This window comes from Barbus barbus (genome assembly GCF_936440315.1).
Source record: "Barbus barbus genome assembly, chromosome: 14".
Lineage (NCBI taxonomy): Eukaryota > Metazoa > Chordata > Actinopteri > Cypriniformes > Cyprinidae > Barbus > Barbus barbus.
In genome coordinates, this window is record NC_136742.1 from 21,247,074 (window position 1) to 21,267,017 (window position 19,944).

General features: G+C 38.0%; 2 protein-coding genes across 2 annotated transcripts in view; one reads left to right on the plus strand and one right to left on the minus strand.

The window, feature by feature from the left end:
• Window positions 1-19,944, minus strand: part of LOC306879751 (enhancer of rudimentary homolog) — a 1,222,178-nt gene that overhangs the window by 596,797 nt on the left and 605,437 nt on the right. The window lies entirely within an intron of this gene.
• On the plus strand, window positions 79-19,727 carry LOC306880636 (sorting nexin-3). The gene is made up of 4 exons (XM_079434283.1): window positions 79-350; window positions 13,070-13,165; window positions 13,425-13,549; window positions 17,705-19,727. The coding sequence occupies exons 1-4, from the start codon at window positions 189-191 to the stop codon at window positions 17,808-17,810; spliced, it is 489 nt and encodes a 162-aa protein (XP_079290409.1). The 5' UTR covers window positions 79-188; the 3' UTR covers window positions 17,811-19,727.

Sequence of the window (19,944 nt, forward strand, 5' to 3'; positions counted from 1 at the left end):
TTTCGACGAGTCTACTCGCTAAAACAGCTTTAATCCAATCAAAGCCCAGGGATAATACCACGAAATACCAGAAGAAGAAGAAGATAATACCACGTGACCGTGTTGGTATGTCACATGTCAGCTGTTCCTCAGCTGATCGGAAGTGCAATCGATAGCTGCTTGTTTTCTCAAATCTGTAACGGAAAGCCATGGCTGAGGCCATAGCAGATACGAGAAGGCTGTATACTAAACCGCAAAACCTGAACGATGCGTATGGGCCACCGAATAACTTTCTAGAGATTGATGTTTCCAACCCCGAGACGGTTGGCGTCGGTCGGAACAGGTTCACGACTTATGAGATCAGACTGAAGGTGAGTGCTGGCCTGATCAGACCTCACACGCTTGGACACACCGATTTGTTCTTACTGATGCTTAAATACACTTTTAATGCGATTAAAACGAGTGCTAATGGTATAAATCATAGCCAAGCTCACGTTAGTTAATAATGCGTCCAGGTAAAACTTTATAAATATTTCCATGATGTTCAGCTTTGTTTTTGATTTTGATTTAGCAAAGCCTCATGTTTATCAAACCCATATAACTTTCTTTTTTCAGCGGAACACAAAAGGAGATGTGACTGAAGCTGTAACAGTTGACTTTCATTGTATGGAAATCAGATTCATTGAAAGGTGTTAACATTCTGCATAACATCTCTGTTCTTTTGTGTTGTATTCATAAGAATGAATACAGGTTTGGAACAAAATGTGGCTGATGACAGATTATTCAGTTTTTGGTGAACTATCCCTTTAATTTTTCCTTTTGGCATTGATCTAAATATTTGCCTGAAAAATAAACCCTGACTGTGTAATGATCAACGAAGTATGTTGTGCAGTCAAGTACACGGTTTAGTTGGTGTGTGTAGTTTTGAGACAAGAGTTTCTAGTAATTTCCATTTAGATCTCAAGCATTGTGCGACCACACCCCTTTGTGTAAGGCCAAGATAATAGTGCTTCTAATGATAATGGTGAACCTGGTTAACGCTAAAGTACTGTGCACATCTTCTTTATGAAGTGAGACCTCTCAGTTTGCTAGTTAAAATGCTTTATTTATTTAATTTTTATTTATTTTCCTTGTTCTTGTTCTCATATGTACCCAAGTTTAGCAGAATTGATTTTACGCATGCTTCAGCAAGTTGTAATCAAATTTTTCTGAATTCGCTGTGTAGATTATTGTTATTGCATCAGTAAATTTCCCACACGTCATTCCTTAGACATGAGTCAGCTTGCCCATATTTGTGCTGACAAAATGCGTACCCTCATGATTTGTTGGCCAAATTATTCTGAATGTTAGAGGAAGTTTTGAACAGTGAGACACACATGGCTGCCATCTGCTTTGCATATGTGTGGTTGTGTGCTGTTATGCATGGACTTGACCTTACACATGATAAAATGACTGACAGGCCAAATAGCATGCAAAAACCTCCCAAATTCCCATGGTAAAATGGGAAGTTATGGTACATGTAATTAGGATTATGTATCCAAGGACAGCTAAACTTGCAAATGATGAATGTTCATTTACCCCTCAGTGAAATGAATTCAAAGACTACATACATGTGGCCAAAGTTAACTATATTAACCTCATTTTTATGTAGATGCCCAAACCTATCAATGTTGCAATTTAATGCAGTTGCTGATATTTATATGGCTAATAATTAAGATCAAATTCTGATAGTGTATTATGTCAGTCAATGAGATCACTATATACGCTATAGCAGACTACTTACAAACTTCTAGCGTTATATTTAGTGTTTCAACGCTATATATAATTCGCTTTCTGTTTGGCATTACTTCAATTTAAATGACTTGTATTTTCTTTTTAAAATTAGGCTACTTCAAATGCATGAGAAACAAATCATTTAGACCAAAATCAACAGGTAGGCCAAATTAAAAGCAAGCTGACTCAAGTCATTATTTAGTTTTATGGACATACAGCATTTGCCCCTGAAAAGCAGTGGACATGGTAATCACTTTTGTATGGTCGGTTGGTGTAAGTTGTGTAATTCTTCCCTATAGTTTTAGAAGATTTCTTGAACTAAGCAAAAAAAAGTTAGCTCTCAGTTGTCTGCAGTATTTGACTGAGACTCATATCTGTCCATCCGTATTGTTGTTTTCTAAGAGGCTTTCATGTATTCTACTGATGTATCCAACTGTATCAGGAGCTGGATAACACTCTGTCCTTCCATTGGTAGTCGCCACATTGCATTACTGCTTATTTGCATGAAGTTGAGCTCATCTTTGAACTTATCACAAATGGTCGATGTTGTTCAAATTGCAGAAATCTCTAGAAATATATTTGTTGCTACAAATCAGTGTGAACGGTTCTTTAGCAAGTATACATACATGGCCTAGTAGAAGTCATCTTAGTGGTTTAGGTTGATAAACAAAAGATTGTGCTGACTACTGTGCACTTGAGCAAGGCACTCGCCATCCCTGCAGCATAACCTTGCAACATTACCTGAAAGTAGTTGAAACAAATTTCACACTTGTACTTTGGTCTGCAGTTCTATTCTATTCCATTCTGTTTTTCTTGAAACATTTGAAACAATACAGTCCCCTTTGCTTCAGAAGTTTTGATGAAAGACAAAATGTTCATCAGACTCAGGTTTTGTTGTTGAAACTCTTCCCATCTAATTCACTTTTTCTTCCCTAAATAGCCCAAATTCTCCTTTGAAATGCAATACTTTTAAATTTAAAGTGCTCGCCTAAAGGAGGCGGAGGCGCAGATAAGACATTGTCAAAACCCCTTACTGTCCGAAGCAGTCATTTTCCACAGCTGATGAGTTGTGACAGGTGCTGTTGTGTCTGCTAATAGGCCTTCCAAGCTTTCCTATAGTATTTTTAGCTTTCTCCTACCTACAGAGCGAGCCACCGCCTGCCATTAGCCCAAATCTAAAGCTACTGTACTTGATTAGCGTATAATAATTAGCATATGCGTGTAATCAGTATTATTGTGTGTCTCTGAGTCGGCGGTGACCCTGCTTTGCATAAGGGAACACCCCACACATCCCTCTCACGCTATCGCTCTCTCGCTCTAGCCCTCAAGACAGAGAGAAAGAGCGGAGCTGTCAACTTTTGATTTGCTTCTGAAGTAGCCCAATCGCAACAATGAGAGGAGATAAAGAGATTTTGTTTGTATTTGTCATAGTAACACTGCCTGTGTTGATTACATGCTTTTGCATGCCAAGAGCAGCATCTTTCTTTGACGCTCTTCCGCACCATCCACGCACGCTTTCTCTCTTTCGCTCGGTGGCCAACCATTATCCTTTCCATCGTCATATCCCATAGATGATCCTGGCATGGTAAGTGAGAGAAAGAAGCCAAGCCATATTTGTGTGCGTGTATCTTGGAGAGGGAACAAGAAGCTTCTTAATCCCTTCTTTTAAAGTGGAACGTGTGAATGACTATGGGGGTGCAGACCTCGTCTTAACCCCCTGCCAAACCCACCCCCCACTGGATGGCACAAAACATGCCCATCCCCCATCACCTGCTCCTCTGGTCTCCTCTCGGGATGGGCATATCTAGTGATGGATTCGGTTGTCTTTTGTTCACCTGTAACTTAAAGGTAGAATTCATTCACACGCATGCCATTTCCAACTGATTATCAAACTGACGAAGTGGAAAAGGTGAATATTTTCAACATAATGAACCAGGAACATGGCATGTTCATGTGAGTAGTGTCCGATTTATGGACCTATCTTGATGTGCGAGTACAACTTTGTCATCAGTCAATCAATTCATTTCACAACCAAAACTAAATGATTTGTTTGTGAACTGACTGACTCAATAAAAAGAAGCTAGAAGCTAACCTAAATTTAGTCTGTTCTTATCAAGCTATCATGTGACTTCATAAGACATTAAAATGTACCACAAGAGTTGCATGCACTATATTTATGATACTTTCATTGTGCTTTTGCATCCTCTTTGATGCCTGAAAGGCTCCGTTCCCATTAATTGTAGGTGTATTGTAAAGTGCGAACGGTACAATTCTTCAGAATCTGTTCTTTTGTGTTTTGCTAAAGAAAGTAAGTCAAACAGGATTGGAAAGATATTAAGGTGAGTAAGTGATGCAAATTAATTTTTGGGGGGGAGAATTGTCCCTTTAGGGGACAATTATGGGCGATGAAAGGTTCATATTTTGGTTTTGGGAGTCCTCAACAACAGGTTGACATGCAAGCAAGGTCAAAAAACACTTCTTTATTTTTCTTATAATATGCATTTGTTTACCTTGTTTGCTCAAAGGCTCCCAAATGATTCACTCAACAATCAATTTTTCCAAACCCCTCCTTTGTGCTAATCTGTGGTGATTGGTCGATTTCATTTAAAGCAGCCTTTGTGAGGGCAGTGCTGCTTTATATACAGCCGTTACCGGGGGAACAGCTATTTTTAATGCTCCAAAAGCGCCACCTAGTGGCAAAGAATGAATTAGCATTTTCATTCAGACCAACGCGAAAATCAAGTTTTCCCAGGTCTGCATGCAACAAGTGGGAGGGCAATATGCTAATGTTGATGTCAACATTAAACGCTTGGGATTTGTTTTAAAAGGACTTGTTTCAATGATTCAGAGTCAACTCTTTCTTTTGAAAGATATTTCTTTATGCACGGTTTAGTTTCAGATTTAAAACATTGCAGAATGTTTTCATTCATTTAGAGCTGTTACATTCTGCATTGAAATGTAATTTCCAAAAATTCATAATAGGGGCACTTTAATGCAATAACTCAAAGCAGGTATACTTCCGTTACTGTCACACAAATTTAATGCATAATTTATTGGATATGTTTACAATGAATAAACTCCATGAAATTAGCCCCAATGGTGGAAAAATAAATTTCTTTAACATTTTTTGCAAAAATACATTGTAAAAACATGATATAATTCTGCCATAGATTTTCTCGCCATTAAAATAGCCACAGAAGCTGGCATGGCATTAAACACAAACAAATCAAACGTGACAGTAAAGACAACGTTTTTTATTTTAAATATTTTTTTTTTAAAGTGGTAATAAAGTTCTTTTCAACTTTATATTCATTAAAGAATCCTGAAATGTGGCTCGGTTTACACAATTTTTTTTACATTAATGATAATAGGAAATGTTTTTGCGCAACAAATCAGAATATTAGAATGATGTCTGAAAGACATGTAAAACTGGAGTAATGGCTGCTGAAAATTCAACTTTGAATGACACTTCGAAATATATTAAAATAGAAAAAAGTTATTTTAAATTGTAATAATATTCCTCAATATTATTTTTATTGCTTTTTAATAAATGAAGCTATGGTAAGCATAAGAGAAAATCTTACCAAACCCAAATTTTGGAAAGGTAGTGTAGCTTCTCAGTTATGAATCAGTTTGGTTTGTGCCAGATTTTCCAATTGGTCACACTTCTTTTTGCTCAAGAGATGGGACAGTTCAGTTGGAGAACAGTTGCTTTATATCATAAAAGGAAAATAGCTTAAGTAACTAAGCAGTAAGAAACTGAACATTTACAATCTCAAATTTTTCATTTTAATGGATTAGGCACCCTTGTAACTGTGACTTGGTCTCAGAATAGATCAGTTTTATTAGGTTTGTCACAGACAGTTTGAACTCGTATTCACATGACAGCAGATCATAAGCATGGACTCTCAGATAATGATAGAACTTCTGTTTGTTGACTTCAGTTCATATAATTTAATATCAGATCCATAATGTGACAGTATCACCATGGCGTTAAGTCGTGTTTTGTGGCCAACTTGTTTACAGTGCAAAAGTTGAGTGACATGAGACCACTGACTCTGCACAAAGACCACCAGACGGAGGACTTTGGGATTCAATGTTGTTTACAGACAGGAGAATCCTCAGCCCCCCTTCTGCTTTTTTGTATACAACGCTCTCTTTCCCTACCCATCTTTCACTCCCTTTCTTCTCTCTTCACCACCTCCTTATCTCCCTTTCATTCTCTCTTCCAATTTCCAAAAAGCCCTCTCTCTCGCTTTTTCCCTTTCTGCCATTACTAAAAATGGCTTGCTTGCCTGGTTGTCAGTCCCAGTCAAGTGTAATCCAAAGTCTACAGCATCCTCCCCGACAACTATTTTAATGGTAATGGGCAGCATATTGTATCAAGGCTACCATATCCTACTTGAGATGACAGTATCAAAAGTGGGAGTTGATGCTATGGGAACAAAGACAGGGGCAGCTTTTTGCCAGAGTGAGGGTGTTGGGCGGGTGTGTTTTGCGTGCGTGTGTGAGAGAGAGAGAGAGACTTGTGTGTAAAACGCGGAGGGGGATGATGGTGGGGCGCGAGTGCTCTCATTGTCCCTCTGTCCTCTTCTCTTTGGAGCTATGATGCGATGAGATGGCATTGTGCTTCCATTTTTGCTACTTTTATTTTGAAAAAGAGAGAGCAGGGCGGAGAGATGAAATGCTCGCTCTTAAACTTGACTTGATCCGACTCACTAAAAGCTAATGCATAGCCAGCGCAGAGCCCTTATGCTGGGTGAGGTGACCTCTCTCAGCTGTTTTTTCACTGCCCTCTCTCTCCTCCTAATGAGGATACACCATTGTCCCCAGCACACACATGCATCTGAAAAAGAGGAGAGAGACCGGGATTCTGCCATCTTCTCATATCGGCATAAGCCATGTGGAAGCTTTTAACAGTGCGGAAGAGTGACTAAAAGAAAGAGCGCTTTTAGTGCAGCTTTCACACAATTGGCTATTTTTGGGTGTTGTGCATAAAATGTACCTGGTCTGTATTACTCTGTCTCTCCCCGACTTTTTCTCGCTCAGTCATTCTGTGCCATTCTTTTTGGGTCGTTTTCTTTTGTTGTTTTTGACATTTTTAGGGTGTTTTTGAACCTAGTTCGTTTGGATGAGATGAATCTGCTGCATGGTAACATTGAGCATACAGGCTACCTGTTGAATCTTGAAGATATAATCTCTGTGTAATTTCTTATCAAAAGATATTCGCCTTTTCCTCTGGTTAATAGATATAATTCTGACCAGTGAAAGGACAGTTTGCACACATGCTGCATTATATAAATTAATTTTAGTCCAATTTGACATTCAAACTGAGCCATGTTTCATGACAATTTAGTCCTGTTTATTTTATCATTTTATTTTAAACAGCTTTCTTGCCATGTTTTTTCATAGACTTCAAGATACTTTAAAGCTCCACAAGTAACTTTTTTTTTATTGTTATTATTATCAATGTTGAAAACAGTGCTGCTTATTAATTTTTGGAAACTGTGATAGATTCAGGATTATTTGATGAATATAAAGTTAAAATGAAAAGCATTTGAAATAGAAACAAACACTAAAATTCAGTTGCTGCCTTAAATTAAGTCATTTTAAACTTGCATTTTATTAGAATGACTTCAAAAATGAAGTTGAAATTAGTTCAACTGTTTTGATTAAGTTGAAGTAATGGAAACACATGTTGACATGACTTATTGATCATATCATATTTTTACAGTGAATCTTTTGTAACATTTTAGACATTTTTACTATTTAATTTAATGCATCTTATTAAAATATTTAATTTCCTAAAATATTCCATTTAAAATGTATCATTTTATCTTTGATCATTGTATGCGTGTAAAATGTATCTTTGTGATCCAGCCACAAGCTATTTGCCTATTCGCACTGGATGTGAAAATGCTGCATACAGCTATGTGGTGCTAGATTTTGGACCATTGAGGTTTCACTCAGGGCAGGGCTATTGAGTGCAACCAAATAGATACCAAGCAATCTACCAGATGTTGTTTTCTCGGAGCAGCAAATGTCAAAAACTCTGATTAACATGATTAACATCACATCACTCTTGGTTATCACGGTGTCACAGTGTTATGCTTCATGTGAAGAAGACTTTGTTTGTAGCAGGTCCTGTTAGTTGGCGTCTAAACATAATAAAAAAAGAACAGACATCATTAAATATCCCACGGAGCTTATGGAATTATCATAAAAACCAGCCAAGAGAGCATAGCTAACCATCAGAGAGTCTCTAAGCATTTGATCGTGTAACATAGTCTCATTACCTGCCGATTTAATTATGTCATACCGTTCCCCTCTCACCAGTACACTCCCAGGTATTGATGGACCTCTTGAAAAACCCTGTCTTAGCCTCAACACAAGGCTGCTGTCTTAATGAATTGGGCTGTTTTCATCTGCTCATTGAGTGTTTGATGTGTAAGGGCTTCCGTCTGTGTGGTTAACTTTGGTTGCCACGGTAATCAGGCTCTTTGTTGGCCTGTTTTATTTGCTTGTCTCAGGTTTGATTGAGATCATTAGCAGTGAGGGGAGGACAGTCAAACTCTTCAGAGTTTACATCTGCAGCTGTATACAGTGTGACACACCCCTCCTTTCTCTTTACACGTGCACACGCATCAATACAACACTGCTCCCATCACAGCATTTTTGTTGAAGTGTAATTAGTGTTGCTTGCAAGCATCACTATTACTATTGCTCATACTTAAGGTGGGGGATTTGAACAAAACCCTAAGCCAAAGTTGTAAATCTCAGCACTTCTTGTGGAGTTTGCAGTAGGTACGTGATTGATACTTCAGTCATGCAGCTTGTTGTTACTTTTCTTATTGGTCAGTAGACAGTAGTTGTTGTTTTTTTTTTTTTTAAGTATGTCAAATTTTTACAATTGAAAGTAGATATTTTCTATCTGAATATGTAATTTTATTCCTGTGATGACACAGCTGAATTTTTAAGCAGCCATTACTCCAGTCTTGTCACATGATCCTTCAGAAACCATTCTGATATGCTGATTTTCGGTTCAAGAAATCTTTCTTGTTTTTTTTAATTATCAAAGCAGTTGTTGCTTAAGATTTTAATGGAAACCATAATATTTTTTTTTCAGTATTCGTTGATGAATAGAAAGTTCAAAAGAACAGCATTATTTCAATATAGAAATGTTGTAACAATGTAAAAGTGTTACATAAGGTACAGTTATTTATTAAAAATAAATAAAATACTTTGTCCTAATCTTAATGTACAGAGGCAGCTTTCGAAGTAAGTGAATTTTTTTTTTTTTTTTTCATTTTGTTTGAGCGGCCCAACATGGTAACATTGATTTGACTAGTTGTATGAGCTGAGGTTGGAGCTTCCAGACAGAGAGCGTTATTTAGAAAGCCTGTTCAGATATAATTATTATTTTTGCTGTTTTATTACTGGTACTGCTGGTAGTGGCACAGAAATGCCACACTTTGGCTGGTGGCAGAATTGGCAAACTTGTCCTTTGACCAAGTGTCATTATAATAGTAATAATCATCCGACATGATCATTATCATCATCCATGGGTTTTCTACTCACGTTTTTTCGGTTTTAATTGATGTCTTCTGCCCTCTGCCTTGCAAATAAGGAGAAGAGATGACTAACCAGCTTGGATATATATTTTTTTTCAATCCCAGCTTCACCTTGTAAACGCATGACTGAAGACGTAGAGTGAAATAAGAAACAGAACCTGACCTGTTGACACCTTTGTAGGTCTTTATCATTTCTGTGTGTGTGTGTGCGTTTTAATAAGTTTTCAAGATAAATGGGCTTTCACACTTGGCCTAAGAACTAATCCTGTTCAATAACTAACTAACTCCTCCTCCGGTGTGACCGTGGACCACATAATAGTCCTGAAACCATGACATTATTGTCATGAGTGTGCGTATTAAATTACCTGTTACTGCGATCAATTGACATAGGGATTAACTTCTTTTGACCTCCGTACTTAGTGCAACGTAAACCCAGTGGTTCAGCCATTCACAAAGTATTAGTCAGCACCTCAGCGAGGTTGCTACTAAACGCTTCCTCGGCACTGCAGCTACCCTGCTCTCAAAGCTATTGAGTTAATCCCCGTTTTATATGACCACGTGGGTTGAGGAAATGCCTAGATCAGAATTACAAAAATACAGATGGTACTGGAGATCACAGAAATACAGTGATGTGAGGAGGTTACTGCAAATAAAAATTAAATTAGATTAGATTAGATTAAACTTTATTGTCATTTATGCAGAGTACAAGTACAGAGCTAATGAAATGCAGTTAGCATCTAACCAGAAGTGCAAGAATATAGTGTTTTATATACATATAAGTGCAGAGTAAGTGAAGATATGATTTACAGAATGTACAGTGGAATTGCTATATACAGTATTGTACAGTATTGAGCAGAGTATATACAGAATATAAATAGGAATGCAATGTAGGGATTGTATGTACATTATAAACAGAGCAATGTAGGATTATATACATTATGAACAGCAGAAACGTGGGAACAGTGGTAATAAATAAATACAGCTGGATGAGTGTGCAAAATATTGATAGAACAATGTATTCTATGCAAAATAGCAGTAGTGCAATATTTTATAGAAATAGTTTACTGTGCTTTGTGTAGTAACAACTTTATACAGTTTATAGTGTAATAACTTGTGCAGTCTGTGCAAAATAAGAGTAGTGCAAATGCATGTGTGTAAAGTACTGTGACCAGTGCAGTAATAAGCAGGTGCAGGTTAGATTGGTGGTGTGGCGTTCAGAAGTGTCACAGCCTCGGGGAAGAAGCTCTTCCTGAGCCTACTAGTGCGAGAGCGTAGGCACCTGTAACGCCTGCCGGATGGAAGGAGGGTGAAAAGTCCATGGTTAGGGTGAGAGGCATCCTTGATGATGTTTCTTGCCCTGCCCAGACAGCGCTTATGATAAATGTTCTCAATGGAAGTTAACTGGGTGCCGGTGATCCGTTGAGCAGTTTTCACCACCCGCTGGAGTGCTTTGCGGTCAGATGCGGAGCATTTGCTGTACCATACTGAGATGCAGTTCGTGAGTATGCTCTCAATGGTACAGCGGTAGAATTCCACAAGGATCCTGGGATTCAGGTGAACTTTCTTAAGGCTCCTTAAGAAGTAAAGGCGCTGCTGTGCCTTTTTGACTAGAGTGGAGGTGTTATGGGACCAGGTGAGGTCATCAGAGATGTGGATGCCAAGGAACTTGAAACTCGACACACGCTCCACTACAGCTCCGTTGATGTAGATGGGTGTGTGTGCATGACTCCTAGTCCGCCTGAAGTCCACAATGATCTCCTTTGTCTTCTGGGTGTTTAGTTGTAGATTATTGGTGGCACACCACACAGCCAGGTGCTGCACCTCATCCCTGTAGGCTGATTCATCGTCATCCTTGATCAGACCTACCACCGTGGTGTCATCTGCAAATTTAATTATGGTGTTGGAGCCATAAACAGGAACACAGTCATGGGTGAAGAGGGAGTACAGGAGAGGGCTCAGTACGCAGCCCTGTGGCACGCCGGTGTTCAGGGTGATGATGGAGGAGGAGAGGTTATCTAACTTAACGGACTGAGGTCTGTTAGTCAGAAAATCTAGAATCCAATTGCAGATGGGTGTGCTGATTCCAAGCTGGCTGAGCTTGGAGATCAGCTTGGAGGGGATTACTGTATTAAATGCAGAACTGAAGTCTATGAACAGCATTCTCACATGTGTGTTTTGACTGTCCAGGTGGGTGAGGGCAGAGTGAAGCGCTGTTGAGATGGCGTCCTCTGTTGACCTATTGTGGCGATAGGCAAATTGGAATGGGTCCAGTGTAGCAGGGAGACAGGATTTTAAGTGGGATGCAACCAGTTTCTCAAAACACTTGGCAATGATGGGGGTGAGTGCAACAGGACGGAATGTGAATAAGACTGGAAGTTATACAAACATGTCTTTTTATAAAAAATTCTATGAATTAAAAAATATATATATTTGTTTTCATAGAGATTTGGAACATCATGGGGGTGAATAAATGATGACAGATTTTTTATTTTTGGGTCAAATATCTCTGAGTTTTGATGAATTTATAAATTTACACTTAAAAAGTTTGGGTCGGAAAAAAACTTTTTAAAGAAGTTACTGTGATGCTTTTTATTTTTTTTCTGGATTCTTTGATAAATAGAAAGTCAAAGGGATAGCTCTCCCAAAAATGAAAATTGTCATTTACTCACCATAATGTTGTTCCAATACCTGTATGAATTTCTGTCTTCTGTTGAACACAAAATATTTTTTGACAAATGTGGGTAACTGAACATGCAGTTGCTGGTAGCCATTGACTTCCATAGTAAGGACAAAAAATATTATGGAAGTCAATGGCTAACGTCAACTATTTTATTCTACATGGACTGGGTCATATGAGATCATATGACCAGCTGAATATACTTATTTTATGTGACACTTTTATTTTATGTGACAACTTTATTATTGGACAGTTTCACTTCGATGACAATTTAATAGATTAATTTAATACGTTAAATTATAAGATTTACTGAGACATAAGAAGAAAAACATAGATATGAGTCAGGTTAATAGAGATGGGAAACAAGCGGAGTTGGATAAAGACTTAAAAAATAGAGGTGGGGGAAGCTGCAGTGGTGGGTATTTCATCAATGTTCCTCATTGTGAGGAAAGATCTACACTTTCTGAAGGGACCCTCTCAAGGCTAAAAACCAGACTTGGAGCAGCCGAAGAGATGGACGGAGAGAATAAGCGATGGAAAAAGGAAAGGTCTTGGGGTAACTGAGGATCGATGAGCATTTCAACTCTTCCTGTCCAATTAGGGCCCACATGAGACTTTGTCCCCAAAGCATACATTCATTTATTCGTTTAACTTACTGTCTCTTCCACAGTGTGTTCATCTGTTTGGAGTCTGCGTCGAGCAAATCAGCCTGTGTAGGAGTATTGATCTGTACCTTTATTCCCATCTGTGTGTTTGTTACTTACGCTGCCTTTTGCCTCTTCAGCTTCTCCTTGAATGCTGTCATCAGGCTGTTCTTTTATTTCATAAAGTGACCCAGTGACCCTGTTTTAGTGTCTCGGTGGGCCTTCTTATGGACTCAACCTATTTATTCAATGCTTTACTCTAATACTGAACTTGGTTTTATTGAAATAATGACGCAGTTCAGCCACACCGTCAGTCTTAACGTGGTTTTCAAACTACTTTTATTTAAAAATGTATGTCTGTTTTGAAACGGTCTGCCTTAATCTGAGATAGAAATGTTTCAATGTTTAATTTCTATTCTCCCCAGACAAACCTCCCTATCTTCAAACTGAAGGAGTCACGTGTCCGGAGGAGATACAGCGACTTTGAGTGGCTGAGAGGAGAGCTGGAGAGAGAAAGCAAGGTGAAGGATAGATGAATGAAATAAAGTTTTTGTTTGGATGGAGCATGGTGCATGAATGCTCAGAGTGGGGCATTTTATCATCCTTCCATGTTGTTGTTGTTGTTGTAAGGGTCCAATTAAACTAGAAACATTTAAGAGTAATGCTTTTTCAATCATTGGATTGGAAATTATACTGTTGTTCAGGTAATGAAGTTTGAAGTGATAGTAAGAGGCCAGTGATTGCATTGAGATGTATGTAAAGTTTTTGCATTTCAAATAGGTGGTAGTTCCTCCTCTTCCTGGAAAGGCTCTGATCAGGCAGCTCCCATTCCGTGGGGATGATGGTATATTTGATGACTCCTTTATTGAAGAGCGGCGGCAAGGCCTAGAACAGTTCCTCAACAAGTGAGTCACAAGTTCCTCCAGATACCTTGCATTTCTGTTCACCAGAAACATTAATCTTTGGTTTTACATTGAACTCCATTCCAGGTGTACATTTTATCAGTTCATGTATTTCTTGGCAGTCAAACTCATGATTTTGGAGTTGCTAGCGCCATGCTGTACTGTTTAAGTGTCAAGAAAATTACTGTATTGCAGCATCTCTATGGCTAACATTCAGTTCTCAATGCTAAATTAGTTTTCCACTAGTATTCAGAACCTAAAAAGCCAAAATATGAACAAAAGAATGTCTTTCCCAGTCAACCTAACAACTTTTCATTCAAAACATTCACAAAAATCTAGTCTTTAAATTATAGATCTATTAATGAGATGTGTGTGTGTGTGTGTGTGTGTATATATTTTTTTTTAATTTTTAATTTTTTTGCATGTTTGTCACACTTTAATGTTTCAGATCATCAAACGAATTTAAATATTAATCAAAGATAACACAAGTAAACACAACATGCAGTTTTTAAATGTTTTTTTTTTATGAAGGGAAAACAAAATCCAAACCCAGATGGCCCTGTGTGAAAGTGTTTGTGCTTTTCTCTCAAAGTCAGCTCCCTCGTCTTCATCCTGGTTTGTGTGTGTCATCATCGAATGCAAGATTCAGAATGCAGAAGTAATGGATATAACTGATACGACACATTCCCTGCTTTTAATATCTGAAGAATTAATGCAACAGGACACAGCTGATCACTTAGAAAGACCTGTGAGGCAACTGTTCCAATACTTATGCTCACATCAGATAGAGGGATGAAACCCTAAAAGTGATGAACTTCTTAGCTGGTAAAACATCTATGTGTTGAATCACACAATAATAAAATGTGACATTCTGTAGTTTGTCTCATATTCATCTTTTAATCATATTTGTAGATGTCTTGACTCCATAGCCAACAGAGCAATTTTGTCTTTACTGTTCCAATACTTTTATTTATATATATATATATATATATATATATATATATATATATATATATATATATACACACACACATATATATATATATATATATATATACACACACACATATATATATATATATACACACACACACATATATATATACTAAAGTGTAAGCCATGAAAGAAAAATTGCCATGTTGGAAGAAAAAAAATAAATAAAAATTTTTCCCCCGTGGCATATAAATTTGGAAAAACAAAATGGTTTAGTGCTAATATATATATATTTTTTTCAGTTATTTATTGAAATGTAGAGGTTAAATTTACTTGTAAATATTTTCAAGAAAAAAAAGAGGATAAAAGTGGCAGTATTATTGGAGGATACTGTATGTACCTATGTTATTAAAGATAAGAGTTTTTCTTGCGATTTTGTTCTCAAGTGTACAGTGGGGCAGCACTGCCGATTTTAAGTTTTCCCACTTACAAAGAATGGAGAGATCTGTAATTTTTATCGTAGGTACACCTCAACTGTGAGAGACAGAATACAAAAAAAAATCCAGAAAATCACATTGTATGATATTTTTTTTTTAAATAATTAATTTCCATTTTATTGCGTGAAATAAGTATTTGATACAATAGAAAATCAGAACTTAATATTTGGTACAGAAACCTTTGTTTACAATTACAGAGGTCAGACATTTCCTGTAGTTCTTGACCAGGTTTGCACACACTGCAGCAGGGATTTTGGCCCACTCCTCCATACAGGTCTTCTCCAGATCTTTCAGGTTTTGGGGCTGTCGCTGGGCAACACGGAGTTTCAGCTCCATCCATAGATTTTCTATTGGGTTCAGGTCTGGAGACTGGCTAGGCCACTCCAGGACCTTGAAATGCTTCTTACATTTTCATTGTGGCACTCCTTAGTTGCCCTTGCTGTGTGTTTGGGGTCATTGTCATGCTGGAAGACCCAGCCACCACCCATCTTCAATGCTCCTAGGGAAGGAGGTTGTTGCCCAAAATCCCGCGATACATGGCTCCATCTATCCTCCCCTCAATACGGTGCAGTCATCCTGTCCCCTTTGCAGAAAAGCACCCCCAAAGCATGATGTTTCCACCCCCATGCTTCACGGTTGGGATGGTGTTCTTGGGATTGTGCTCATCCATCTTCTTCCTCCAAACACGGCAAGTGGAGTTTATTAGCAAAAAGTTATATTTTGGTCTCATCTGACCACATGACCTTCTCCCATGCCTCCTTTGGATCATCAAGATGGTCTTCGGCAAACTTCAGATGGGCCTGGACATGTGCTGGCTTGAGCAGGGGGACCTTGCACGCACTGCAGGATTTTAATACATGACGGTGTAGTGTGTTACTAATGGTAACCGTTGAGACTGTGGTCCCAGCTCTCTTCAGGTCATTGACCAGGTCCTCCCGTGTAGTTCTAGTCGGATCCCTCACCTTTCTCAGGATCATTGATACTCCACGAGGTGAGATCTTGCATGGAGCCCCAGTCCGAGGGAGATTGACAGTCATCTTGAATTTCTTCCATTTTCTAATAATTGCGCCAACAGTTGTTGCCTTCTCACCAAGCTGTTTGCCTATTGTCCTGTAGCCCATCCCAGCCTTGTGCAGGTCTACAGTTTTGTCCCTAATGTCCTTAGACAGCTCTTTGGTCTTGCCCATAGTGGAGAGGTTGGAGTCTGAATGATTGAGTGTGTGAACAGGTGTCTTTTATACAGGTAACGAGTTCAAACAGGTGCAATTAACACAGGTTGGAGTGGAGGATAGGAGGGCTTCTTAAAGACAAACTAACAGGTCTGTGAGAGCCAGAATTCTTGCTGGTTGGTAGGTGATCAAATACTTATTTCATGCAATAAAATGGAAGTTAATTATTAATTATTAAGTATATAATGTGATTTTCTGGATTTTTTAAAAATATTCCGTCTCTCACAGTTGAGGTGTACCTATGATGAAAATTACAGATCTCTCCATTCTTTGTAAGTGGGAAAACTTGAAAAATCGGCAGTGTATCAAATACTTATTTGCCCCACTGTATGATATGACAAAATTTACATAGTCATCTACTGCGTGTCTTTCCTCTTAACTTCTTTTAGCCTTGGCACATCTGAACTGTTTTTATAAAGAAGACAGAGGCGGTTATCACGTTAACGAATTACAATAGTTTTTCCTTTTTCTGTTAATTTTGAGTTTTTAGGTTAAGGTACTTCAGTAAAAGAGAAAAACAGACACTTGCCAGCCTTTGTGTCATCTGATGTCTTCCCTCACACTTTTTTTTTTCCTTCTCTCATAATTACCTACAGAATGATCGAAACTGATGAGAGGCCGCAAGTGCACCAGCTTTACTTTTTACATTTGTTTTATTTTTGTGTAATTTATGATAATTGCGAGTGAAATTACAGGCATGCATACCTTTTCCCTACAAGATGTTGTGTGCACTCCTGCTTATTTTTGATCCGAGGTGCCGTTCCCCCGCCGACTGAGACAATAAAAGTTACAGTTCGATTGTAATTATTTGCTGTGATTGCAGACTTTGCCATTATCTTTGTTTCATGTGCAAATGCGCCGGCTCTACCTGTTTGAATTGTAATACGAGACGAACAGCTGTAAATTAGGTTTGAAGAAAGAAAGGATATGGAGGTAATTAAGATGGGATTTTTTTTCTTTTACCAAAAATTCCTGAATTAAATGTCATTGTTCACTACTAATAGCACCTGGAGAAGGGACGCATTCCCATCATACTTCTAGACTATGTGTGAGTGGATTTGTACAGCATGTCTTTACATTTGCCTGTCCCAAATCTGAAAATGATCCTCCGTCATCTTGACTTGTAACACCGTGAGCATGTGTAATTTTAGAGGTGTAAGGGTCCTTTTTTTATTCCACTGGAAGCTGGAATAGAGTGAATGGTAAAATAATGAGTTTAATTAGCATGATGGCTCATTCTACTGTTTTTAAAGATATGCGTAATTAAATTTTGATTATTATTGCTCTAAAATACAAGCTGGATGATTTATGATCTGAAGAAGAATGCTGCAGAATGTCACAGCCTCCTAATAATATCTAAGAGTTGTATCTTGATTGGGGTCAAAGTTGATTCTGCCTTCTCTCTCTCTCTCTCTCTCTCTCCTGCTGTACAGTGTGTGTCCTTGCATAATATTTTTATGGTGGCTAACATGCATTTTTTTTTTATCTGGTTTTTCCAGAGTGGCTGGTCATCCATTGGCCCAAAATGAGCGCTGCCTGCACATGTTTCTACAGGACGAGTCGGTGGATAAAACCTACACCCCTTCCAAAATTAGACAAGCCTGAACCGGTCTGGACTCTTCTCTCTCACACACACACACACACACACACACACAAACATGGTCCACAAGCAATAAGGATTCAAACCTTTCTTAACAGCAACAGAATCTTAGCATGAACCATAGGGTGTCCAAAACATTTACAAAATAATTGAAAATGTTTTCTAGCGTTAGTTGTCCCTTCGCTTCTCCAAAAGTACTTTTTTGATCTCTGCTTCTAGATTGTTTCAGTCTTTTTGTTCTGATTTATAAATCCATAATTTTAATATTACCACTTTAAGTCAGATCAAATACGTTCTTATGTGTAATTCATTGTGGTTAACAATTATTTATGGTAGTTTTGTCTGAGAGCACCACTAACGTCGATTAGTACAAGATCAAGCGAAACAAACCAAATAACTGTATCACAATTATGCAAGCACTATATCACACACATCGGCTTCCCTGTGTTATTGCTACTACCTGCTTGTGTTGCTTTTAATGCTGAAGAACACATGCAGCAGCTCATCGTGCAGGATGCTCTTATTGAGAACCTCCTTGATACGTGGTTAATCATGTGCTGTGTGCCCCACTTGGCTGCAGACAAGCCTGTTTTTACTGTGTATTGGTGGTACACAGAAACACAGAGAGTTCTGCCTACAATGCATGTTTCCAAATTTGTATACTGCTGTGCCATTGTTTTGTTTATGAGAATTTTCCAATAAAACGGATCAAACACATGCATGTATGTGGTGGTTTGCAAAACTAAAGAGTCTCTGTTTGCTTCCTATGAAATATCCAAGAGGCGATTCTAGCTTTAGAGTGGTTTTAGACATTTAGTCTGCCTTAAAAGATTTTTCTTCTTTACCATCAGAAGATTATTTCAGAAGCAATACGTTTTGTTAACTGGAGGGCAAGTGTTAGTATTCCATGTGCAGGAATTATCAAAATGAACAGTGAAATGAATTATATCTGGGTATTGTTCATCCACAGCACATGGACATTTGTCAGTATTATACACAAAACAATATTAAAAACTGCATAAATTCTAGTTATCGCTCATTTGTTATTTGCTTTAAGTGATTCAAAATTTCATGCTACCAAGATAAGAAAATTAAGGTGATTTCATTTACTGATAAAGAGTCAGAAGGTTTTTTTTATTGATGTGCTAAGACTGTGGCAGGTGGCTCCGAAAGGGAGAAAATAGTTTAATTAGGAATGGTTACTCAGAATAGAAAAAGAACAGGAAGAAACAATGAGAAGGCGCAGGTCCTGAATGCTCACATATAGAGGAATCTTGAACACAGGCAATACTTAATTGTGAAGGTCAGTTCTTCCTCAAATGTCCTTCAGAAACAGAGTAGAAGAAACGTTTTTTTCATTGTAAGAATATTTTGGGGTAAGAATTGGTTCAAAAATGGTTTATAATAACTGCTTCTTCAAATAAGGGTCATTTGTTTTGTGTGGGTATTTATAGTGTATTTTTACTGAAACCAGGACAAAAGTGAACACTGCACTTAATTTATGCTTTTTGGAAAGTCATATATGTAACTATGTATTCAAATGTATGATATATAACTATGAGTGTACGCTATTGGGAAACAGGTGTTTTTGTATTGTTTCAAATTACTGTACAAGACACTGCAATCACAGGCCTACATTCAACCTTTTGTTATTAAGTCTAGCATTGTCTCGTATTTATTGTTTATTCTGTTTCCAGGATGACAGATCATGCCTAAATTACTTTTGATGGAATTTAAATGTTGTTGAGAGTCAGTATGTGCAGAAATGCTGTAGATAAGGTAAAGAGAACGGCACAGCCGCTTGGCTCATGTAACCTTGGAGTTCATTTCACATCAGAGCAGCCCATTAAAAAGGAACTAGGATAAATTGGATTGAAAGTTGTCATCGCAATCATGTTTCTTTCTATTGTATCCTCTCTATCAAAAAAATGAAGATAAAAAAATGCAATTTGGGCGAAGCCCTTGATTTGTGAAAGAGTGCTTGAAACCCCGAGCCGTGCGAGGCACAGCAACTTCACTCAAGGTCCAGGGTATTGTATCGGCAATGGTTCAATATGCACTTACGTGCAGACGTGAACCTCTCTGTCCCCGTTTAGTACCCCGTTTAGGGTGCAATGGACCTTTTGCTGCTTGTAGAAG

What these genes read in the sequence shown, in the direction of transcription:
- LOC306880636 (XM_079434283.1), top strand. Translation starts at nt 189, where the DNA reads ATGGCTGAGGCCATAGCAGATACGAGAAGGCTGTATACTAAACCGCAA. An exon ending in CTTATGAGATCAGACTGAAG is followed by an intron (nt 351 to 13,069) that starts GTGAGTGCTGGC and finishes TATTCTCCCCAG; the next exon opens with ACAAACCTCCCTATCTTCAA. An exon ending in CTAGAACAGTTCCTCAACAA is followed by an intron (nt 13,550 to 17,704) that starts GTGAGTCACAAG and finishes TGGTTTTTCCAG; the next exon opens with AGTGGCTGGTCATCCATTGG.